At 38.2% G+C, this 25985-nt stretch overlaps 4 protein-coding genes and 1 pseudogene across 4 annotated transcripts; all 5 read left to right on the forward strand.

The window, feature by feature from the left end:
* The first annotated feature begins 209 nt into the window (after nt 1-209).
* Nucleotides 210-7164, forward strand: grinab (glutamate receptor, ionotropic, N-methyl D-aspartate-associated protein 1b (glutamate binding)). Its single transcript, XM_053326646.1, has 7 exons — nt 210-359; nt 953-1390; nt 1813-1919; nt 3609-3809; nt 4317-4445; nt 4533-4676; nt 6675-7164. Exons 2-7 carry the CDS (start codon nt 1009-1011, stop codon nt 6825-6827), a joined length of 1116 nt encoding a protein of 371 aa, XP_053182621.1. The 5' UTR covers nt 210-359; nt 953-1008; the 3' UTR covers nt 6828-7164.
* Nucleotides 7165-7621: 457 nt separating this feature from the next.
* LOC128366324 (speriolin-like protein) lies at nt 7622-9224 on the forward strand. Its single transcript, XM_053327006.1, has 4 exons — nt 7622-7703; nt 8253-8453; nt 8534-8658; nt 8898-9224. Exons 1-4 carry the CDS (start codon nt 7622-7624, stop codon nt 9222-9224), a joined length of 735 nt encoding a protein of 244 aa, XP_053182981.1.
* Nucleotides 9225-10793: 1569 nt separating this feature from the next.
* Nucleotides 10794-20405, forward strand: smpd5 (sphingomyelin phosphodiesterase 5). Its single transcript, XM_053326782.1, has 8 exons — nt 10794-10949; nt 17527-18733; nt 18863-18938; nt 19062-19202; nt 19310-19399; nt 19495-19558; nt 19678-19837; nt 20069-20405. Exons 2-8 carry the CDS (start codon nt 17609-17611, stop codon nt 20171-20173), a joined length of 1761 nt encoding a protein of 586 aa, XP_053182757.1. The 5' UTR covers nt 10794-10949; nt 17527-17608; the 3' UTR covers nt 20174-20405.
* On the forward strand, nt 14136-17583 carry LOC128366325 (rho GTPase-activating protein 11A-like; annotated as a pseudogene).
* A 731-nt stretch (nt 20406-21136) lies between the features above and the next one.
* On the forward strand, nt 21137-24457 carry malsu1 (mitochondrial assembly of ribosomal large subunit 1). Its single transcript, XM_053327102.1, has 4 exons — nt 21137-21498; nt 23243-23418; nt 23513-23594; nt 23680-24457. The coding sequence occupies exons 1-4, from the start codon at nt 21195-21197 to the stop codon at nt 23835-23837; spliced, it is 720 nt and encodes a 239-aa protein (XP_053183077.1). The 5' UTR covers nt 21137-21194; the 3' UTR covers nt 23838-24457.
* The last annotated feature ends 1528 nt before the right edge of the window (nt 24458-25985 follow it).

Below are 25985 nucleotides of genomic sequence, written 5' to 3' on the forward strand. Positions count from 1 at the left end.
CGTATAATTTAGATATATTTTTTTTTACCAGATCGAAGAACAGTAAAGACCTGAGCCCCAGTGCCGCCTTGTGTCTCTTCATTTAAAACGCCAACGCAAAAAGCATAGGCGTACTCAATCCTGACTACATAAACTCATGTTCCTGGCAGGTCGATTTCCGCACTTTACTTTCGCTTGTATTGGTATTGACGCATTTCAGTGGGACTGTCTCTCGGGTCATCGGGTACGCTACATTCCGCTGCCATTGGGGGGGTGGGTTACTGGAATAGCTGTTTCCTAGCAGTCGAGTACAACAACGACCGAAAAGAAAATACCATAATTAATTCATTTCAGAGGGACCGTGTTTGACAGCAGACAGGGTGAGTAGCTTTATGACAGTCCTAACTTTGTTGCCCTTCAGTTGTGCTGTTTTTCCATTGTTTGGTGCATAAACATGGGCCTGCATTTTGTTTTACGATTACAACCAACGCGAAGGCAACTCGTCCACTGTCAAAGCAGTAAGTCAGGTGCTTTATAAGAGTCGAATAGCCTACTGGATTTAGGTTTGCAGGTTAAATGGTTGTTTCTCGGTTGAAAGTGAAAGCTAATATTAGCTAAAAGCTCGGTATTTACGGACAAACCCGGTTTAAATGTACGTGCTTGTATCTTGTTATGAAAGCTGGAGCCCAGTCCGTCTTCTAAGCTACACACATCTGCAGTTTTAGTGGAAGAGAACTAGAAAATATGCACAATGAATCCAAGACATTGTTTTAATTAAGTTGTCGTTTATACCAATTATCATATCTACCGGAAGTTAGTCACATGACCCTTTGACGTCAGAGCGCATCGCACAGTGGACTTCAGCATTGGCGTCTCGATCATACTAACCATCAACATGTCATGTAGATAGTGCTTGTTTTCATTTTTCCTTCGTAGCCGTTCTTATTACTTGTTCTCACTCTTTATCCTTCAGATCTGTGCCAGTAACACCGAACTCCAGTCGGTCTCTGCTTCCCTTCTAAGCCAGAGATGGCAGCCGAGAAGAACGAATACACCCTTGTGACAGGGGAATCCTCTCCACCCTTTCTCCCTGGGCAAGCAGCGTTTCCTGTCGCATTTGATGGGAACAAGCCCGACACACACATGATGGGGTCTCTCCATTTTCCTCCACCGACTGCGTTTGGACCGGCTGGGGGTTTTGGAATGGGCATGAACCCTGTCGCATTTGATGGGAACAAGCCCGACACACACATGATGGGGTCTCTCCCTTTTCCTCCACCGACTGCGTTTGGACCGGCTGGGGGTTTTGGAATGGGCATGAACCCTCAGGGCGGCCCTGGATACTTTTCCAACCCCCACACCCCTTCGCCTTATTCTCCACCTGGCCCCGACTTTAATGTCAACATCAATGGTTAGTATTTCTAACAGTGGAATTTGATTAGTTCTGTAATGTTGAAATTTGATATTTCTGATCAAACTGATTGTTACCAACGGCACCAAAAAATTTTAAATTTAGTCTAAAACGCAAAATGTGCAATACTGTATATTTGAACAGGCTGTTTACTGTACATAATTACTACTATATATAACATATTGCTTTCTTTTCACCATTCAGCATTTATCTCAGCACTCCATGCACTTTTAACTTCTTTGCACTATTTCTTGTGTACAGTTCACAGAAGTGGTATCACTTGTGCATAGACATTTCTTGTGTATCTTTCTGAAGATTGTTGTGTTGTGTGTGAATACACTGAGAGCCACTAAACCGGAGTCAGATTCCTTGTATGCATAAACAAACTTGTCCAACAAGGAATCTGATTGGTTCAATTTCAGATGATGGTTATCACCACAGCCAGGAGGATCCGCCACCCTTTGATGACAATGAAGATTTTATGGTTGGATTGGATAACAAAAGCATAAGAAGAGCCTTCATTCGAAAGGTAAGGGGACTGTGTGATTGAAGAAATTAATGTCTGGGTGCATTTGAGCATTTGAGGCGCGTTTGCAAATCAATCAGCAGGACTGATTTCTGACATAATTTGATTTAATTATTATTAATACAATTAATTTGTTGAATTTGTCAGACAAGTAACTTAATTTTATCAAAATGATCCCAATTGAAATGGCAGAAAAGTTATGATGTCATTGATGCTGCAATACCTGATAGAGGACCCTTTCCATATTGCCCACATTGACACAGAGACAATTATATACTGTGTATGTATGTGTGTTCAAAAATGTTATGTTCATGTGTTAGTGGTGAAATGTCCCTCAAAAGTTCCTGGCATTAACACCAAATACAAATGACATGTTCCATGGCTCATTTTGTAACTTTCCATTGAAGATTTTTAATACAAGCCACTGACGAACAAGTAAGATCTAAAACCTCCTCAGTGTTGGTAATCATAACCATTGATATGATTCAACATATATGTGAAAAATAGTGGAGTAGACATTCCTTGTTAGAATGTGTACCTGTATCTTAAAGTGGATTTGGTGAAAACTCTGAGTTGGTTAACCCTGTGATGAAGGAAACTTTGGGTTTTCAGTTTCAGAAAGAGAGATAGCTTAAACTTGGGGTCAATTACCATGGTAACTGACTCTGTAACTGTAACGCTACCCTGATGAAACCTGGATTTTCTTTCTGTCCTCTCCCTCTTACAGAGCCAGACACACTGTTCCTTCTTCTCATTCATTCAGTCTGTATCAAAGCATTCATTAGCTGAGGTTTACTGTCTATCAGAAACAAAATATTGGGTGGATATTAGTAGTATCTGAAGTTACCGCTTTTAGTCATTTCTTTTTTTTTTTAAAACTTGCATTCAAATATTACACAGTGTGAATTCACGCCAGCTCCGAATAAAACCTTTGCATGTCCTTTTTTTAATACATTTTTTAATACATTTTACTTTATTATTCAGATGTGTAAAAATTTAACATCAACTATATTTTCTTTTCAAGTGAAAATCACCAAACACATCATTACTGGATCAGATTGTGAGCTTACAGTCATCTCTGTTTTGATCTACATATTTTTAAGTCTTTAACTATATTTTTCATCTTCAGTTGCTGCCTCCAATGTTTTGTCCCAATCAGATTAAAGCTCAACAAACATAAACAAACATATTTAAAATGTAACATTGGCTACAGCGTGATACACAGTCAGATTCCACCACTTTATAATCCATTAAGGACATTTAAGTCTGGTAAATGATACATCAATAGACAACACTTAATAAAACTTAATGGTGTTAACTTATTGACACTTTTCCAGCTTTGACTCAGCCCCCTTTTTTTTTTTTTTTTTAAAAGATGTGCACTGTCTGCATTTATGCATTATCTCTACTACTGTAGAGATTCAAATGACTACTCTACTGGATTCAAATGGCTCTGCTTTTTCTTTACCGATGTCCATGCTGAATCGTAGTATCTGAGCTTCATTGATGATGGCTTATTTAACTTATTTTAATTCAATGAGAACCTACTCAGAGTTCATTGATTTGTATCTGATCAGCTGTTGTGGAACTGAAATCTCTGAGTTTCCCATCTCTGGGTTCATCAACTCAGAGTTCAGGTTTAGACTCAGAGTTTGTTGAACATGCTGTCTCACAATCTACTCTTCCCTCCAGGTATTCTTGGTGTTGACTGCTCAGCTGATGGTGACCTTCGCTTTTGTGGCTGTTTTCACCTTTGTGGAAGAAATCAAGGCATTTGTCATGGTGAACATCTGGACTTACTATGTGTCCTACGGTGTCTTCCTTGTGTCTGTCTGTGTGATCAGCTGCTGTGGAAACGTACGCCGAAAACATCCGTGGAACCTAGTTGCACTAGTAAGCCTGCTCTCAGTATTTGTTGTTGTTATCTTTTCTAAATAGAAAATAAAGAGAGGAGGAGTACCACTGAGGAAGAACTGTGGTATCTAATCTGGACTATCTAAACATCATTGTGTAAGATTTCTAATATACTGTCTTGGAAAAATGCAAACTCTTCACTTTTTTATTATGTAAAGATATTGTCATGTGAGATAAGACTCATGACTTGCTGAAAAGCTGACTTTATTTTATTTATGTTGTTTTTGGCCTATGATGATATCAAACTTTACTCTTCTTTTTTTTGAAAGATATCTTTATTACTTTTTCAGTTTATACAAGAAAAGCATTGTACAAAAACATAAAAGCGCCTCATACTGCACAGAACATGGTGAAAACTTTACTCTTCTTAAAAGTTTAGGCAAAATTTAGGTCTAAAAATGACTAATTTCTTATTTATTCTTTGAAGCTGCTCTCCACTCAAACATATGCAGCAGTGTTGATGTATTTTGTGTTTCTTGTTTTCAGTCCATCCTGACTCTCAGCATGTCCTACATGGTGGGGATGATCGCCAGCTTCCATGACACTGACACAGTAGTCATGGCAGTGGGCATCACAGCAGTTGTGTGTTTCACAGTGGTCATCTTCTCCCTCCAGGTTTGTAGTTTTCAACCCTCTCGCCCACATTTATGTATGTCATGTACATCGATCATACTCTGATACCTTAATGTCCTGCTCCCACAGACCAAGTATGACTTCACTTCCTGCCACGGTGTGCTTTTCGTCTGTTTGATTGTCCTGATCCTCTTCGGAATCCTCTGCATCTTCATCCGTGACAGGATTCTGCACATTGTGTATGCTGGACTGGGAGCGTTGCTCTTCACCTGTGTAAGTCAAACAGACAAACATTGTTCTTCCAGCTGTACTGTATTGGATGGTGATGGTTGTAGCCATCAGTGTTGCCCTTGTTCAAAGTATTTCAGTCCCCTGTGCATTAAAATAGATTTGGAGTTATCACACCCCCAAACCAACCACTGCAAGTGAGGGCAAAAACCCAGCCAAGTCATAGTCAATTAGCAGTTAGCAGTTAGCATCATTTCACTTATTAAATTTGCTGGAACATTCCCTCATGACCCCCTGCTTTGCTTGGGGTATCACAGTGCTTCAATTGCAATAATTATACAGATATATATATATATATATATATATATATATATATATATATATATATATATATATATATATATATATATATATATATATATATATATATAACATTGGGTATTTAAGGTAAGTTACAAATGTAATGTAAGCATGGCAAAACCTCTCAAATTTGCACTTGCCTGCGTTGTGCAGTTGTGTGTAATTCAAAACATGAATCAGAAATACACATCAAAACTACTGTGTGAGAACGTGTTGAAAATCTTGTGTACAAATCACAACTATTACTCAGTACTATTCAAAACATCAAAAATATAAATGAAACTTAAAAACAAAAAATTTGAAGAAATCAATCTTCAAATTTGATTGATTTGAGAACCAATTTGATTACTTAGCATATTATCAGAAACTCAAAATACATCACATGTATTCAAGATACATTTTTATAGGAAATACTGGAGCTTTTACATCCATTAATCAACACTGTAGGAAATGGAAAGTTCATACTCAGTTCTATGTGTCATCTTTACACATTGTGAGTTGTTTTCAAACAAAAACAAAAAACAAACGAAAACAAAACTTTCCTCCTTCTCTTAAAGTTTTAAAGTTCGAAACTCATCAGTCCTTTTTACGCAACTGTCAATTCTTCCAAATCCTCTGATTCTGCTGAGTCATTGTCCATGTCCTTCATATATATCTTATTTTATTTTTTGTGCTGCATTGCAAACTGGCCTGTAAATTTAAATTTTCAAAAAATTTCATAGCAACCTATAAAGAACTATAATTCTCCAAACACATTCCTTAAAAGTACTGTGTGGTCTGGGTTTTTTTTTATTTTTACATTTTTTTTTATCCAAGTTAAGTTTATTTATACCCTTTCATTCAAATACATTTTTAAAGTACTTTATCAATAAAAAAAATTTAAAAAAAGAAACATAGAGAAGAGCTGAGGTCAACATTGAATGTTGAAATGTGTGGTGATTGATTCCTTTTTATTTCAAATTAAAACAGTAACTATACTCTATATTTATTTTCACACATACACCAAAAACAGTGTACAAGTCACACCAGTGTATAAAATGCCTTCTACTTTGGGGGGTCTCATGCTAGGAAAAACACTTTTCTATTCAAGACTGGTTTATTTGACCCCACCAGTAAGTATTCATTTAGAGTTTTAGAGTTTAGAGTTATTTTAGAGTTTTTGGGACTTGAGTGATACAGCTACACACTGTATCAAATATGTAAGGTTACTGTGTTCTTTTAAATGGTTGAATTGAAACTCATAGCCTAACCTGAACCCAGTCTTAGTCAATATAGCGTTTCAGTCCAGTTAAGCAAATCATTATAGGACCATTAACCATTAACCCGACACACTGTTTCAGGTGTAATATGTGTGTTGTATTGTGTTTCTAATAAAAGTAACTTAAAAAGTTTTGGAGTATAAACGTCTATGTTCATAAATGAATAGCTACTGGTGCAATCAAATAACCCAGTATAGAAAAGAGTTTTTCCCAGCATGAGATCCCCCAAAATTGACTGTGTCTTTACACCGGCACGACTTATACACCGGTTTTTACAGAAAGTGGGAAAAGAATGAGGCCTTTTTTTTTTGTGCAGACACATCATATGATTAACAGCCTGATTGTGACTGATTTTATGCATGTTTTGTAAAAAAAAAAAAAAAAAAGAAAAAAGTTTGATGTGTTCTGTATTTCTGTGTTGCAGTTCTTGGCGGTGGACACACAGCTGCTGCTTGGCAACAAGGAACTGTCCCTGAGTCCAGAAGAATACGTCTTTGCTGCTCTTAACCTGTACACAGATATCATTAACATCTTTCTTTACATTCTCGCTATTCTTGGCAAAGCAAGGGGGAACTGAGCAGGTAGAGCTACTAGCTACTGATTAAACAATACTGAACGAAATTTGCTTTCAAGTTCATATATGAAGTTTTGTTTTTTTAAAGTTTCGAGTCTTGTAGTTGCAGTGATCACATAATGGTTTCCTTTTTTTCCTCACCCTGTGTATATGTTCTTTTTTATGATGTTTTTTATGATGATATTAATAGAGTGTCTATGTGGTAACCTTTTGGGTTTATTATTAAACTTGTATAGTACACAGTATGACCCACAGTTTAAATCTTTATTTATTTTACTTCACTTTATATTATACTTAATGTCACAGAAACAGACAGAAACCGAATGAACATTTGACAACATAATCCCAAATTAAATTCACCTGCTATAATTTTCTGGGTCTTTCATCAGTTTCACACGGTTTTCATCAGCAGCAGGAGTTTGCTCTGTTCCTATGGAGATGGATCTGTTGATATCAAAGCTCAGTAGCTGAAAAGCCCTGGAAAAAGCTAGTAAGTGGGCCTTGAGTTGATATTGTCTTTTCAAACTAGCATGGTTAAAAAAATAACATCTCATTCATATTTTCTAAACATAATCTTAATCTTTTGTAAGTAAAGAGAGAGAGAGAATCCTGACATGGTCACATGATCCAATGATCCAATCAGAGAGCTCTGTTCTACTGATTTGATATGATTCTGTTTTGGGTGTTTGAGGCTCAGCTGTGAAGCTGGGAGCTGCACAATGGACTTGGAGAAAACAGTTGGGGTCTTGCTGTCAAAAAATGAACAACTCGAGTTGGAAAATGATCAGTTGAAGTCAATGCTAAGTGTAGTCAAGGAAAACCTAGACCTGAGAGCCAAGGTGCAGCGCTTCAACAATGATTCTCTGGAGGACATAACAGGTACTGTAAGGAATTATTTCTGCCACTAGATGGCAGCCAGGATGCAGTTTATGGCAGTGTTAAAGAAGGTAAAGAATTGGGGAATAATTGAACTTAAAAACAGGAACTAGAATTGGGTGTTAAAGCATAATTCTGTAGCTTTCTGAGTCAAAGTTAGTGTTGAAGAAAACGGTTTTATTTCACTATTAAATCAGAGTAAAACCATATATTTTATTCATCTTTAGTCTTGTGATGCTTGTCTGTGTAGCACACAGTAAAAATGAAAGCATGTACAAGCACAGGCAATTTCATGATTTTAAATATAAACATCTTGTTTCCAATGGATACAAGTTTGTTATCAGCTGCTGACAAAAAATTACACAAGCTGTTTCCTAGCAACACACTTCCAAAGAAATTGTACAGTATATTATTACCGCTACTTGTAATGTATCTGATTACAATGGTTGTAATAATCTTTATTAATGGGGAGTGCTTCACAAGGAAGCAAATTAAAGTCAGATTATAAAATATATTAAATCTACTTGAATGATGATGTTTGCTCAGCCCCAGGAAGAAAACCATCCAGTCTCTGGCAAATCACTATCGATGAGAGACAGTTCAGAAAAGACCTGCAACAAACCAAATCTAGCCACGAACACCGAACCTCATCCCCTGTCGACTTCAAGTCCTTTATCCAAAGCTCAGCGCACACAGATGCAAATGAGAAAGAGGTTCACAGCTGTCAGGCAGAAGTTCCTCTTGTGGTCAAATGTGAGTCATAGCTGAGCAACATCTGAGAGCAGAAATAGCTATTGGAAATGTATTTATTATTGTTAATTTCTTCTTTGAAGGTCCGGAAAGGCTCCTAGGAGAGATTGCCTATCAATTAGATCGGAGAATTCTGTCCCATGTCTTCCAGGGCCATAAGAGGCTTTATGGGTTCACTCTGCTTAATGTGCCAGCCAAGATTATAGAGGTAAGAAATATTTAATTGGTGGATATATTTATATTTGTTTATCCAAAACCTGGTTTTGGAATGTCAATAAAAAACATGTTCCCTTTTGACTGCCTTGACAGCCCACCTACATGGTAAGAGATAAAATCAGAGCAAAGTATCTTGTTCCATTATCAGTTCAGATAGAAAAACTGCACCGACTGTAACATTCCACTTACATGACTCAGAGGGAAGTCTCAAGCCTATTGTCTCTTTTTCAGGTGAGCACACACCCGCTGACAGGGAAGGTGGATGAAGGCTATCGGCTTCATCTCACTCAGAGGCATGCTGACCTGATGGAGTGGCTTAGCCAATTTGGGTATAAAACCACACTTCACCCTCCATTCACTGAATTTGTTGTCAACAACTATGGGATCCTGAAAGAGAGGCCTGGTGACTACAGTGGAATGGACTGCAATAATCCAGACTTTCTGAAGAACGTGATCATAAAGACGTCACCGAAAAAACTCCAGAAGGACCTACTGCTTGTGCTCATCTGCCTTTGCAATATGACTGAGAAGGATAAAAAGCCTCTTCTTCTCTGGTAGACATGACTGTACCCAAACACCAAATCTGACAAGATTACACTATACACAAATTTGAGATAAACAGCAATAAATTATATGATGTGATACATTTTGTGTGGTTATGACTTGCATATAGAAAAAACCTGCACGTTTGCGTATTCATGTACAAGTATGCATGCTGAAACTGGACAGCTAACTCAGATTAAGTCATAAAGCATTCAAGGTCACTCAAACAGAAAGGGCCAAACAGCCTCAGACAGTGCAGGAAATAATCAAATATGTTAATCCCACTGATGTCTGCTTGTTCAGCATATAGGATGCACTTTATGTCCCACATCATGGATCATAAGATACAGCATCATGAGTGAGTCTGTCATGGAGCTAGCCAGACTGTATTGCTATTTAGTATTGGTAGAATATTAAAAGACTACTTCATGGTTTAAGAAATGTTATCTTGTTTGCAATAGGATGCATGCATGTGTAATCAGGGCGTTGGGTGGTTGCAACTGCCTGATTTTCAGTCACATCTTAAAAACTGCTGTGGGAGTTGATCTTTGAACGCAAAGTGTTAAAAGGGGCAGCTAGATTTAACATTTTTAAAAGTGATTTAAGACTGTAAAATTGATCCAGATAAATACTGTCAACATTTTCAGTGCTGAAAATCAAAAATATCAGGTCTAGAATTTATGTCATTGAGTGGCACATTTTGCAGGAGTTATATCTGAGAAATACTTAAACAATAATTCAGCTGTATAACTGTTTGAAGAGTATTTATGAAATCATTTGGCATGGGTTTTTGCCTTAACACATCAAAAGCCAAAAAGGTTGCAAACAACTAGTTTAATCTTTAACAATGAATTTCATTTTAAAAGCTTGTTATATTATCCATTGTGTCAAATGTCAAAGTGTCAAAGCAAAAAAATATGCTGTTGTAGTTGACCAGTGATGAGTCCACAGTTGGAGTAATATCAATTTAAAACTAGTAATAAGTAATATCAACTAAGGGACTCAAGCTTTAATCGGGAGTTTGTTATGGCCCTTCCCATTCGCTCACTACAGTATTTTATTCTAAACTCATTCATTTATTATTAATTTATGTGGAGCAGGCTCCACAGTGTACTTTCTGCAGTACTATTATCATGCAAGGGATATCTTAATATCAGAAAATGCCTGCAGGTTAATGCCTATCATGCGGGATTAAATGTTATTGGCAAGCATACAGAAGATCATGTCTACAAAACATAGGCAAAAAACATTTACATGCAGCTATTGTAACGTGGAATAGGTTACCAATAAACCATCTAGTAATTATAGGTTAATTAATCATGCAATCAATGCAATATGCATGATGCGGTAAAAGACTTGTTTTTTTAATGATATGGCTCAATTTTTATGTAGGCTATATTTCCTTACGGTATTTAAATATGGTAGAAGGGTTCCTAGTCTATTCAGGTGTGAAATTGATGAATCAGAGTACATAACAGATCTCACTAGCCAACAGGTGGACTCAGGTGAGGGCACGACACCATCACACCGTCATTAGGGAGGGGCTTATTAATACTAGTGGGAAGAGTAGCTGACACTAGCATGGGTTAATGTTCGCTCAACTATTTCATATATCCGGTGCCCGAGGTCTCAACTGAAACTTCGGGTTTCGCCATGTGATAAAAGCAATGATTGCAAACGCATAAATAGGTGGTTCCTGCAGGGCTTCAGCAGTCGGACTGTCCCGGGTTTCGTGCTAAGGTAAGAACCAGCTGGAGTGGACTGCCACTTTAGCTGAACTAGCTAACGAAAACAGGTGACAGCTTTCATTTTTGATAACTATAACGTACGTAGACTATGTAAAACATGTATGAACTGAAGTATGAGAATTTGAAAACTGGTGTCCGGATCATACACCAGCGTAATGTGGACATACACACCAGACTTTCTACGGATTTTAAAGTATGTCTTTTAGTTGTTTTATTGAGTGAAGATGGTTAGCTTAGCATAGATGCGCACGGTCAGTGGCAGTGTGGTTAATGAAACTCATCCAAACCGACATGTATGAGTGGCAGGTGAACAAACAAGCACACTGAAAGCTTGCATGTTGGACTATTAAAGGGCGACCCAATGGTTTAAGTGGCGTTATGTTGTTTTGAATGGGGTGCATGCGGGTTGATTGCACTCTTAGTGGTGCAATCAAATCGAAATGTCATATTTAGAAGTGACACATTTGGTATTATGTTTGAGAAATGTTTACATATAAAAATGAGCTGTGTAACAGGTACAAGATTAGTCATGGGATTATTTGAGTTAGGTTTTTCTTTACCTTAATACGCCTACTGACATTAGATTGTCTCTAATCTGTAAATGCACATAAAGGAGTGGCTATCATACGAACATGTATGAACTGAACATGTATCAACGTATATGAACTGAAGTATGAGAATTTAAAAACTGGTGTCCGGATCATACAGCAGTACATCAGGTGAACAAACAAGCACACTGAACGCTTGCATCGTTGGACTATTAAAGGGCGACCCAATGGTTTAAGTGGCGTTATGTTGTTTTGAATGGGGTGCATGCGGGTTGGTGAGTGTTTGCAACTTCCTCATTTTGAGTCAGATCCCCAAATGTGATGTGGGAGTAAACCTTACGCCGAATGTTAACGCAGGTCTACTCTAAGTGACACACGTAGAAAAGTGAGTAAGGACTGTAAAAACCGACCCAGGCAAACACTGACCGCACTCTTAGTGGTGGAATCAAATCGAAATGTCATATTTAGAAGTGACACATTTGGTATGATGTTTGAGAAATGTTTAAATAAAAAAAATCAGCTGTGTTACAGGTACAAGATTAGTCATAGGATTATTTGAGTTAGGTTTTTTTTTTACCTTAATACGCCTATTGACATTAGTCTCTAATCTGTAAATGCACATAAAGGAGTGGCTATCTTGTATTGTAGCCTTATATCTGTATAGCCTGTGGTTGGCAACATTATGCAGATGGTGACAGCTGGATTATAGGCTGTTTAGGCCATGTTTTTCTCTTTGCTTCTTCTGCAAGTGATCGTGATGCATTGCGTAAGTGTTCAGTAAGCTAGTCAGATCTGATAAGGACAGAAAGCTTCTTCTTTTCTGATAGACATGATTATATCCAAACATACACCAAATATGACAAGATTACACCATACACAAATTGGATATAAACACTAAGAAATGATATGATACATTTTATGTGGGCATGATTTTGTGTATTCAGAATACAAGCCTGTACATATTTGCTTATTTATATACAAGAACAATCTTAAACTGGACAGTCAACTTTATTGAAGTCATAAACCATTGAAGGTCACTCATACTGAATTCATATGCAAACAGAAAGGGCCAGTTCAAAGATATCTAACATGATGCTATTCTAAACCAATATTTGGTCCAAAGTGGGGCACTATACCCTCAATTAGTGCAAGAAATAATCAATTGTGGTAATCCCACTGATGTCTGCTTGCTAAACATGTGGGATGTACTGTACATGTATGTCCCACATCATGGATCATAAGATACTGCATCATGAGTGAGTCTGTCATGGAGCTAGCCAGACTGTATTGCTATTTGGTATCGCAACACTATTAAAAGTCTGCTTAACGGTTTTAGTTATCTTTTTTTGAATGGGGTGCATGCGTGAATAATCAGGGTGATGGGTGTTTGTAACTTCCTTATTTTGAGTCGCATCACAAAGTCTGCAGTGAAAGCAAACCTTTGAAAACGACAGGTTAATGTTAATGGGCAAATCCACTGTAAATCAGTGAGAGTTTACATGTTGGAAGTGATATTATAAATATAATATTATAAAATCAATCCACTGACAACACTTGGTGCTAAAATAATCAAAATATCAGGTTCGTATTTATGTCATTGTATTACATTGGAGAAATGCTTTAACAAAAATTCAGCTCTAACAGTTTGAAGATTATTTATGGAATAATCTAATGTGGGGTTTTACCTTAATTGACCCATTGTCATTAGACTGTTGTGCTAATCTGTAAATACACATATAGGTGTGAGTATTTTGTTAATTCTTGTCTCACATAACCAGTGATTAGCAAAACTGTGCAGATTGTGACAGATGGATTATCAACTATTTACGCCATCTTTTTGCCCTCTTCCGCAAGAGATTGTGATACATTGCAAAAGGGTGGAGTATGCTAGTCTTATATCTGCTGTGGTCATGTCAGTAGAGCTTTCAGTTAGGGTTGGGCCATTATGGCAAAAATCCAAATCACGATTAATTGAACTTTTAACCTCGATTAGGATTATCTCCACCTTTGATGAACAATTATGTATTTTCACAGTTTCTTGTGTTTTGTATTTTACACTGCTGCCCTCACACAATATTTTGTGATATTTTCGCACATGAGTATCTTTAGGGAGTGAAAATAATGATATTTGACAGTGCAGAGCGTAGCAGACCGCCACTGTTTGAATGCTCTGCGGAAACAACTTCGCAACCGACCGGACGAGACAACCGCTAGCACAATGCAGTTACCTTGCTAATTGTGTAATTAAAGCCAGCGTAATTCAAACAGTTAATTGTCTGAGAAGAGTTGAACGGTAATTTTAAGTTGTGTGACAGTTTTGTTTTTGAGCGAGGCTTGTTGGCTAATGCTGGCTAGCTAACTGCATTGCTAAAGAAGCATGAGGCTCACTATTAGGAAGGCTCTCCGTGTGTAACGTTAGCTCGGTCAGGTCGGTTAAGACACTCCTTGGAGCTGAGTAGCTTTGTGCTTGATAAACCCATTTTGGGTGTCATTAAAATATACGTGAGAATGAGTTAGACGCTTCGAGAAAGTGAACAATTGGAAAGTGTCCGCTTACTAACATTAGCTCTAGGCCGAACGACAAGCAGCGTTTATTTTAAAGTAACGTTACGAGGTTAAAAAAAAAAAACATGGAGAGAAATGTGATGCGTTTAGTGGCTGTGCAACAGCTCCGAACCGCGTACGGAATAAAGACAAAGAACTGGAACAAAAACAAAGGAGCCAGCTGCAAGTCAACATCCAGCAACTCGCCTAAGGTCTTCGGAGTTCCTTTGGAGAATTTACCATACTATAATATGGAATGCGGGGACATGCCAAGATTTCTGGTTGACGCATGTATGAAATTGCTTGCACATGTTGACACGGAGGGCCTGTTCAGAAAATCTGGCTCTGTTGTCCGTGTGAAAGCGCTCAGGGCAAAGCTGGATGTGGGTGAGGAATGCCTGTCACCTGCACTTCCCTGTGATGTAGCTGGTTTAGTGAAGCAGTTCTTCAGGGAGCTGCCAGAACCAGTGCTACCCGCAGAGCTGCAGGAGGCCTTCCTCAAGGCCCAGCAGCTCCCCACTGAGGAGGAGAGGACCTCTGCCACTATGCTGCTGTCTTGTGTACTGCCCGACAGAAACCTTAACGTCCTGCATCACTTTTTTGACTTCCTTTACAATGTGTCTAAGAGGAGTGCAGAGAATTAGATGGATAGCAGTAACTTGTCTGTAATCTTGGCTCCCAATCTCCTTCACTCTGGAGACTGTACAGAGAAGATGAACGCCAACACAGAGAAACGCCTCAAACTACAGGCAGCTGTAGTACACTGCTTCATAGAGAATGCCCACAACTTTGGTGTGTTACCACAGTTCCGTCTAGAGAAGGTTCCAGCCATGATGGGCTGTGATGAATTCAGGGAGCTGGACTTAAACTCGGGGATGAAGAGGAGACACAGATGCAGCTTCAGAGTCTTTTCTTCTGCAACTCCTTTGATTGCAACACCAACCTCTAAGTGAAAACTTACTTTGGAATCTGGTCACTCTTTTGGATTCTCAAACAAGAAACGTAAATCTGTCAAAAAGACCTTGGGATAGAATTACTTCCTAATTCTCTATTCAGTGGGACCACCACTCCTGGATCAGCTAACAGTGCTTCAGGGGTCTTGGACTCTTCCCAGAATACCTTGTCCTCAGCAAGGAAGTCTAGAAGGCAATCAGCTACTTCTCTAAGAAGGAAGAGCCGAAGACTTAGCAGCAGACATGTGGTCAACAGGGTTGAATCTGGAAGAGCTGGCTGTTTTTCTCCTAAAGTCAGCAAAAAAGAAGCCCCACGCAAGTCTCTGCGCTTGCGTTTTAGCCTGGGGAAGAGCAGCAAAGATGCTGGATCTAAGTCCATTGGTTGGCGACTTGCCACTCAAGATAGCACCACCAGTTTTTGTTTCACCAAAGAGAAAGAGTTCAGCCCATCAGTTCTGCCTAGAAACCCTGAATCCAAGAATTCTAAGTACATCAGCAAGTCTGAAGACAACCTGTTGACCCCCCAGTGTGCCTCAAGTGCCCACAGCATCCTCCTCCCTCCACCAGATACTCCTGCAGCCAAAGTTCTGTCTGTGGACTCCGACGCATCCAGCGGCCCAACTCAACAAAGCTTTCTGGCTAAAGAACAGAACATTACAGATTGAAATAGCTGCTTTGTCTCCTTTGCATATTGATAGTGTAGTTTTTGAGTCTGATGTGTATTGCAGTACAGCAGTAAGGGTTGATGAAGGTTCTTTCTGTGCTGCTGCTGCCATCAATAACCATGAGAGCTCCATGGTAGAAGAAAGTGAGGAGGCAGAGCAAGTAAAAACTGCAGCAGGTTGATTGATGCTCTGGACATCCAAAGTCCCACTCATTTCAAACGGGGTCTTCCCTCTGGGCTGCAATCCACTCCCTACAAGCCAGGTCTTGAACTCAACCATGAGCATGACACACCTTCTAGAGCTGGTACTACAACCAGTATGGTACATGAAGATCACGAATCTTCCTCAGAGATCGGTACCAAAGTCCAAAACCAGAAATCGCTCTCATCAGTCAGCCTGGATACCCAAAAGACCAGAGTGGCCGATCACGTCCAACACTTCAACAGCCTCACCCTTCACTCTCCCAGAGGCTCCAAGGCCCACAACAGCCTCATCCACCAGCCGCCAAGGGTCTGCTTCACTGGTCCACTGCAAACAGCGGAGCGGAACACACACACAGAAAGGAAGGGGGGAAACCATGCAAACGGCCTAGGGCCGTAACAGTGACGCTGTGGTTAATGTCTAGTTTATTTGATTAGAACTATGTAAAGATCATGTTTTGGGTTCAAATGATCACTGGAGACAAGTTTTCAAATTCCTTAAAGATATTCAACCTTTACTGTCATGGCAACAGTGAACACCACGATTAATTGACATGAGCAAGATTAAGTCGATTAGAGTTTCTAAATGTCGGTTTCGATTATTTTTCGATTAATTGCCCAGTCCTACTTTCAGTTCCCTGGTGTTGTCTGCAACTTCATCAAGTCAGTGTGAGAAAATGGGGAGCACTGGGTGCAAAAGGCCTTCTATCCAAACACAAACCTAATCTGACAAGATTACACATACACAAATTGGAAATAAGCACTAATAAATGATGTGATGTGATACATTTTGTGTGGATATCATTTTGCCCATACAGTAAAAGTCACTCAAACTGATTTCATATACAAACACAAAGACCATGTTAAGACATCTAACTTGAGATGTTATTTTAACCATTACTTTGTCCAAACTGGGGCACTATTTATGTCATCGTGTTAAATTGTGTGTTTTGTAAATATCGGAGAAATGTTGAAATAAAAACTGTATTTGGGTTTTTTAATTATTTGTATTTTTTTTACCTTAACCCAGTTCTTTTGATTCAAGGTCGAAGACTTCTCTGTTTTCTGCTGCCTTTTTTAAATCAGATTTGAGGCTTTTGATTGATATTGTAACGCTGCGCTGTAACTTTTACTCACTTGTTTTATTTATCTTATTCAATTTTAGCTTATTTTTATTTCCAATTTTACACTAGAATTGCATTTAATTACTTTTTATGTTGCCTTGATGCTTTTATGTTTTATGTAAAGCACTTTGAATGACTTTTGTTGCAATACAAATAAACTTGCCATGTCTTAACACACCCATTGTTTTTAGACAATAATTAGCTAATTTGTAAATGCATGTAAAGGTGTGGGTATCTTGTTCATTGTGGTCTCACATCAACAACACTGTGCAGATGGTGATAGCTGGATTACAGGCTGCTTGCGTCATCTTTTCCTCTTTGCCTCTTCCACAAGTGATCGTGATGCATTGCATAAGCTAGTCTGATCTCCCCTCTACATCTGACTGTATTCCAGTCACATCAGTACAACTGTCAGCTTTGTCAGAATAGAGTGAGAAAAAGGGGAGTTTCTCTTGCGAGCCCACCTTGTAAATGTATATGTGGATTGTAAGAATAGAGCCATGTCATAACATTTTGATTCATTCCTCTGTTTTAGTGTCCAGTGGAGTCCATGACAGAGCGCATAGGAATGCAGCAGAACGGGAAGTCCTGATTTTTGTTTAGAGAAGAAGCAGAGTATGGCCCTGCAGGAGTCTCCATTTCCTAATTGTTTTGTCGCAGGCATCCATGCTGTGGGATGGGCATTGATCCTGCCTTGTTTCTTGTCTCTTGATCGTGCCATTGCTGTGTGCAAGCCCACCACCCAGGAACAAGCTGAGCAACGGAAGCAGAAATGCAATGTCCACCCCCTCAAGGTCTTCTTTGGCGCCATCTTCTTCTTCATTCTTTTTCTCGCAACAGCCCCCTTGGCCTTTTTAGGCTTTCTGCTCTGGGCACCACTTCAGGCCTGCCGCAGACCCTTCTGCTATCACAGAGAGACACCATCCTCACCAGAGAGGGAGACACACAAGGGCTTTGAGCTGGAAGGAAAGGCGTCATTTGGCTTTGCAGCAGCCAACCTATGTCTTTTACCTGACAGCCTGGCTCGCTTCAACAACCTTGCAAACACTCAGCACAGGGCTACAGCTATTGGCCAGCGTATTGTGCAGGGTGTGGGTCGACCCCATATTCGCATATTTGTTGACTCCCCCAGCAGTTGTGGTACTCTCAGTCCCTCTAGCAGTATACTCGCCACAGGTAACTCAAGTACATATGGTGCCACAGATAGACAGGTGCAGCCTTTGGCGAGTCACCATTCAGAGAGAGACTCAGCTGAAGCACATGTTTCAATCCCAAAGTCCATTAGCCGGGTAGTTTTTGTGCCCTGTGATGACACAAAAGAGACCTCTAGTGAATCACCATCCACCCTCAACTCCAATGAGAGCTCCAACCAGCAGGACCGAATGGGCCACCGGAGTGCTCCCCGTGCTTTGCTCTCTCAGGGTCTCCGCCAGCAGGATGATGTACCGTGGGAAGTGTCATCGTTATTTTCAGCCAATGTAGACATACTGTGCCTAGAGGAAGTGTTTGATAAGAGAGCTGCACAGAAACTTGTCAATTCACTGAGACCGGTGTATGGACACATACTTTATGACGTTGGTGTGTATGCCTGCCAGCCACCATGCAGATGTTCTTCCTTCAAGTTCTTGAACAGTGGCCTGTTCTTTGCCAGTCGATTCCCGGTGCTGGAAGCCCAGTACCACTGCTATCCAAACGGCCGAGGGGAAGATGCACTGGCCTCCAAAGGCCTCCTTTCTGTTAAGGTGCCTTGTTTAAAATCATGTATAAAACAATTTTCCTTTTTGTGTGCAGAAATTATATCAACTAGTCATTGTTATATAATACTATTAACACTGTTACAATATGATGTCATTTCTTTTTTTATATTTCAGGTGCTAATTGGGCAGAATCGAAAACAGGAGAAAGTGGTTGGCTATTTTAACTGTACACACCTTCATGCACCAGAGTGTAAGTCATATTTCCTTTTATTTGATTTGCTTTGTTCAGTTTAATTCAAATTTGTCAGTTTCCTTGAAGAAAAACAAACATAAGCCAGGTCTGTGATAGCTGGTCTGTGTCTTCTTAAATCAGGTGATGGGGAAATTCGCTGTGAGCAGTTGAAAATGGTGACGAAGTGGATCAGTGATTTTCAAGCTGCAAGCAGACAGTCTGATGAGCACGTTGTTTTTGATGTGCTCTGTGGAGATTTCAACTTTGACAACTGCTCACCTAGTATGTGTTTTTCTCATTCATTCCCGCCTCTTAATATTTCTATAAAAGCAATTTCACTAAAAGTTTCTGTAGTGCACATATAAACTCCCGTTTTCCTGTTCTTCAAGATGACTCCCTGGAACAGAATCACTCTCTGTTTGATGAATACAAAGACCCCTGCAGGGCAGGTCCTGGAAAAGAGAAACCCTGGGCCATTGGTGTGTATCATTTCAACCATTTAAAGTATGTATTGTAGATACATACTACATACATGTGTGACAAAACCGTGTTTTTCTCAATGCCTCTTAAAAAGGTACTCTACTGAAGCAGCCCAAATTGTATGATGATCATGTAAACACCCCAGAAAATCTTCAAAGGTACACTCAGTTCCACATTTCTTAAACCATTTCTCTCTGAGGAACAGTACAACAAAGGTAACCAGAACTAATTACTCAGTATATTTACTAACATTGATTTTTCTGATGTGTCTGTGTAGAACTTTGGAGAGAGAGGAGCTGAGAAAGCTTTACATCTCCCCCCCTGTTCTTAGAGATGGTCAGCCAATGGTTTACCCTGAACCTGGGCAGCCGTGGATAGGAAGACGGATTGACTATATCTTGTTCCGTGAAACCTCCATTTCAAAACACTGCCAAACAGTACGTGACCACTTGTGTTTACTTGTTCCTATTCCCAATTCTCTCCTGTTTTCTAGTGTAATTTATCTGCTTGAAGTAACAAGGTACTTTGTGATGCCACAAATAGTTTAAATGTCATTCATTTCATGTACATCATTTGCATGATTCAGCAAAACACATCACATTAAGTTATTCTCCATGAAGAGGTATAAAGCATCATGAAAGCCACACTCTCTGCTTGTCTCCTCGTAGGAAATTGAAGAAGTGTCGTTCATTACCCAGCTGGCTGGCCTTACGGACCATGTTCCTGTGGGCATGAGACTGAATGTACTAATGGACTGTGACTCTACTGATTAATGAGGACTAATGCAAAAAATGTGTCGTGTTCAAAGGGAACAAAATGTACAGAGACGTACATTGCTCTACAGGGACAACAATGATTTGTTTACATGTTTTAAATTGTGATTTCAATGACAATGTACTAAAATAATAACTCAGGTGGCATTAATATGATTTTATTGATATTTCATAATGTATACGATTTTATACATTAAGACCTTTTCAGGCCAGAGGTACTGATTTATTTTTTTTAAGACAATATATTTTTAAGGCTTTTCATTCTGAATTTGTCCTACAGAAATAAATGGAAAGAATGAATTCTATATGTCTCTTTCTTTTTAATTTACCATAAATTATAAATGGCATTGTTTCCAGCTGATGCAGACATGCACACCTGGCAGGCAGAAAATGATCTCTCCCATACTGTAAGAACGAGATTTTTAAAGGCATTCATCACTCAGAAGTACATTTCACAAAGCAGAATGAGCAAGCATAAAGACAACTTTGACAACTTTGTTTTTTGGCCCATATCTATTTTTTTCAAACAATTTCAGGAAATGAATAATGAGGTGTAATGAAACAGTAGCAGAGTCATGTTATTAGTTTAAGAAAACTTCAAATATGTGAAATATCCTGAGGTTTTATTACTGGTTATAAACCATCTGAACTCAGACTGTATTGAATATTCCTAAAACTGACCAAGGTTTTGTTTTACATATTTAAAACATCACCATCAGGCAAAATAAACATTAAATCATTAATTTTATAACCCAATAATGGGAAATATTCAGTATACTGATTTGCATATTGACTGTAAAAGCTTTAGGCAAGTAGACTGTACACAAAGTTTTGAGGTCAATACCCTTTTTAGGTCAGTAGATGGTGCACTTCAGCTATTTCAGGTAAAGCTTAGTAACCAACGAAGAAGTCGTACTAGCTAATCAAAATGCAAGGACTGGAGTCTCTTCCTGTTTTGAGCCCTTGATACACTCGTGGATGGCATTGACTGTGATACCGTGGTGTTTTTTAGGTTAAAATCATGAGTATCCTTAATCGCTTTAAACCACTGGTATCACCGGTATGTAGAGGTGGAGCTTTACTGGAACAAACGAGTGTTTTCAGAAGAGTCTGTTCGGGATCCAAAGCTGCGTGTCACAGCCTGAGTTCGCCTCGGTGTTACAGAGCAGATTTAGCCTCATGTCACTTATCCACTTATTACTTTAACAGTAAAAGATGGTATTCGGAGCTGCACAGTGAAAGCAGTAATTCACAGAAGAGTACTGATGTTACTGAAGAGGTATCACAGGTGGTGGAGAGTGACGTCAGTGCCCACCTGAGCCAGAGTGAGTAGGTGTTCAGTTTCAGAGATGAGATAATTGATCGATTAATAGATTGACTTACTCATTGAGTGCCAAACAACTGATGGTTCCAGCTTGTTTAATGTGAGGATATGTTCCTTTTCCTGGTCTTACATCCTAATAAATTCAAATGGAGATGAAAAAAATCAAGTAACTGACCTTAATAATGAATCATTTTTAAAGAAGGAAAAAAAGTTATACCTTATCAGATCAAATTATATCTTCTCAAATGTGAGGATTAGCTGCTCTTCTTCATCTTTTATGGTAACAAACTGAGTTATTGACTGTCTGGACCAAACTACCATTTTGAGTATCTGTTTGTGCTCTTAGAAATTCACCTGACAGTTGTTTTCATTATCGATTAATCCAGCAGTTTTCCTCCCAGTTAACTGAGGAATCATGATTGAATATCAGAAAATAGTGAGAAATGCCCATCACACATTTCACAGTCCAAGGTGATGTCTTCAGATGACTTGTTTTGTCTGACCAGCAGTCCAAATCTAAAAGAGTTTTCTATCCTATAAAACAAAGAGAAGCATCAAATCCTCACATTTGAGAAGCTGGAATTAGGGAATGTTTGGCATTTTAATGGGAAAAAAGACAATGATTAATTGACTATGATAATAGTTGCCAATTACTATAATTATCATCATCACCAAATTGATTTGACTGTTTTGGTACTATCTCTCTCACATTATGGTAAATTTTATGTTTTAGGATCAATACCAGTTTGAAGATGTCACTAATTGTGCTTTAAAGTTTACTGATTTGTATATCTCACTGTTATTTGGCTTTAAAAAAAAACTAAACAAATAACTGATTAATCAAGAAAATGATCGGAAGTTATCCAATGAAAAAATAAACCTTAGAACTCCTATTTGATCAATTCTTGCATGAGGGAGTGCATTCCTGTTTCAGCATGGATAACATTTAACTACCAGGCAATAAATGACGATCACTGCTGAACCACATTTGTTGCTTTTTTATTTTAAACATCTGTTTATTACATTTTGTTAGTTTTACAGAGAACAATACAGAACAAGAAGGCACATATAGGTAATTAAAATATCAATAATAATGATAATCAAACAGAAATACAGTATATAAAAATAAATACAATTAACTGTGAAAAAATAAGTAAATAAATAACGTTTTTAAAAAAATTAATTAAATAAATCAAATTACTTAAAAAAAAAAAAAAAAAAATCCTCAGATCAGCTCTTCATTCCAGTCATCCATTCCATATCATTTTTCTCAAGGAAATTACAGAACATATCAATCTTGTTCTTTGTGGTGTACAGTAGCTTATCTTTTCTAAAGCAAAATAAAAAGACATTCCTGACAGCCACTGTGAAGGAACACAAGACTTTTCATTTTTCCATGAGCAGGCTATACATCTTTTAGCTTCCGAAAAGCAAACATTGAGTAAGGATTTTTCATTTTTAGAAGTCACAAAATCATCCAAGTAAATATTCAGTAAACATAACTTTGGCTTGAGAGGCACCTCTTTATCAATGATTTGACTGGACAAGTTCAGCACTTTCTTCCAAAAAAAGAGTATCAGAGGGCATTCCCACATGCAATGAAATAAGGATCCTTTCTGTTGTTTACATTTAATGCAGGTATCAGGGATATTTGGGTTAAAAGGGTGCAGTCTACTTGGGGTAATATACTACATTTGTTGCTTTAATTAGTGTCTGGCCAAATATATCTACCTCTTTTTCTCCAGGATCCTCTGAAACTTTCAATCTGGATGTGCTGGTGTCTCTGCTGCGTCAGGAAAATGCAGTGGACATCTGTGTGATTAAAGTACCAGAGCAGATCAAATATGCAGAGTACTTCATTGTTGTTAGCGGTATATCGCCGAGACATCTCCGTGCAATGGCTTTTTATGCCATTAAAGTGGTAACTGATTTAATTTCCTCTTTGTCAGACTGATTTTTACAGCTGCAACCTGTTTTGTTCTTAAAACTAATACAAAATGATGCTTTTCTTCCAGTATAAATTTCTGAAAACAAATCATGATCCACATGTTAAGATTGAAGGAAAGGATGCAGATGACTGGATGTGCGTTGACTTTGGTATGTGAAGTCTTTAGATCCTATCTAATTTTGACAGCTAGTGATGTAAAGTGGTGTTTTTTTAATTATAGTGTCTTTCTCCCAGGGAATATGGTGGTTCACTTCATGCTGCCAGAGACCAGAGAACTGTATGAACTGGAGAAACTGTGGACGCTCCGCTCCTATGATGAACAGCTGAAGAGTATCCCTGCTGAGAAACTACCAGAAGACTTCATATATGATATTGAAGTCACAAAAGACTAATCATCATGAAGTAGTGCACAAACTTCACCACCGGACTTGTAACTTTTGGAAACATCCAGAACCACAACCTGCTTTGGTTATCTTTGGTAAAACCCAAACACTTTTTGTTGGGATTAAATTGCCTTCATTGGATTGGGGAAATAAATAACAACATACAACAGCTGCACCCTGAGGATCACTGATGTCATATTGAGTCAATGTGGACATCATTACATTATTCTTTTTCATTTAAATTGGCCATTTGAGGTCATAACAAGATATATATAAAATATGGTTATTTTCTTTTGTGTGATTTTTGAATGGTTTGAAATAAATTGATGTTTAAACAAAAATGATAGCTGTACTATAATAAAAATTGATTTATTTTTTGGGTATTGTATTTAACATTATCTGCAAGTAAAATAAAAATAAAATGACTTGCCCTGCCAGGATTAATTTCTAGCTGTGTAAAGACATGTTCATTATGCAAATTATGTTAAAGCATTTTGAGCACAATTTCTATCTGTAACACAAGTTTTAATAGTAATTAAGTGTTACTGTATTTAATTCCTTTTGAATGAAACACATTTTTCCCATATGCCTTTAAATAAATGACCACTTTGTCAGTATCACTTATAGACGTGCACACACGGATTGGATTGCAGTTATCTCTTCAAGCTGCTGCAGTCATAGATTGTTGTATCAGATGCTTTTTAAACATTTGAATCAACAATTTGATTGAAAAATTATTCCAATCCTAAAATACAGTTAGAAATACCACAGTCTAAAACAACCTTTGGAAAAGTAGATGCCTTCAAAGTTCAGTTCAGCAGTAAAATATAAATCCGCATCAAAAGTACTCATTATGGAGAAAAGTATTCAGTATTAAAATCACTGATATCTTCATGTGTTCAACGTACTTTAAGGTAGATGGTTTGGGTTATACAGGTCAGACTAATACTGTTTGGTTGTGTGATCTTTTTTGTAAATATTTGGATGTAATATTTCATTCTGCAAAGTTAGAATGAGAGCTTTTATACTGTTAATGTAAAACACAGTATTAACATCTTAATATGTTTTGGAGCTAAAGAAATATTTGAGCATAGTACCAGAATCTCAAAGTTGTACTAAAAGAAATTAAGGGGGGTGGGGGGCACTTCATCCCTTATCTATGGACCCAAATTCAATGAGCAGTTGTCTGAAACAGAACTATTTTTTGGGGTTACCAAAACAAACTACAGCAGCAGATGTTTTCTACCAAATCAAAGCACGCAGATTGTTTCTTGTAAGAAAAGAGAAGCTGTTGGTCAAACTATTAGACTTGACACGCATTCACTCTGCACTTACCGCCACTAAAGATTGCTCAGTGAATTGGCAACAAAGGTAAGCTGGTTGGCAATTGTTGAATAAAACATTAACAGTCTGTAACTCTAGACGCTGTGGGTTTTTTTTTAACCTGCATAGAAAAGTATACACATATACGAGTGCATGCATACACATAACGTAGCCTCCATGACACTTTCTTAGCAAGTGACCATTCCATTTCATTGACTTGTTCTAAGTCCTGCTGGATTTGAACATTAGCTAAATGTAGAAATGTAATGAGGCGGGAGACGCCTGCACAGAGCCAGACAGGACCTGGTGTGTGAATGTTTTTTGTGCCATGTGGTTGTGTCGCTTACTCTGACGTGGTTTGAAAATGAATAATGACTTACACTAATGTTCAGCAACACTGATGGAAACATTTGAGTCTAACAGTTTCACATACAAAGTTTAACCCGAATAAAAAATGTTCTGACATATTATACTATATTATCTATATTAAACTGCACTATTTGCATGCCATTGAGAGATAATGGTGACATGCATGAGATTACAAAATACCAATTAATACAATCCATTGCTTAAGCCTCAGACCTTTTCTGTCTAAAACTGATTTACACCAACTGCTCTCGAGTGGATTAGCAACATGAGTCTACAGGGAAAATTGAAAGGAGTGAAAGAAAAGGATTAGTTTTGTGTTGGACTAAAAAGTTGCCACTGTGGCTAATGTTCTCATTAACTGCACAACAATTTTACCAACTGTTGTGCAGTCAATAATGGGTATCATATTAATACACTCTATGATGGAGAAGACAATGAAGAAAGACACTGATGGAAACAGCAGTA

Source organism: Scomber japonicus, chromosome 10, assembly GCF_027409825.1.
Source record: "Scomber japonicus isolate fScoJap1 chromosome 10, fScoJap1.pri, whole genome shotgun sequence".
NCBI classification, from domain to species: domain Eukaryota; kingdom Metazoa; phylum Chordata; class Actinopteri; order Scombriformes; family Scombridae; genus Scomber; species Scomber japonicus.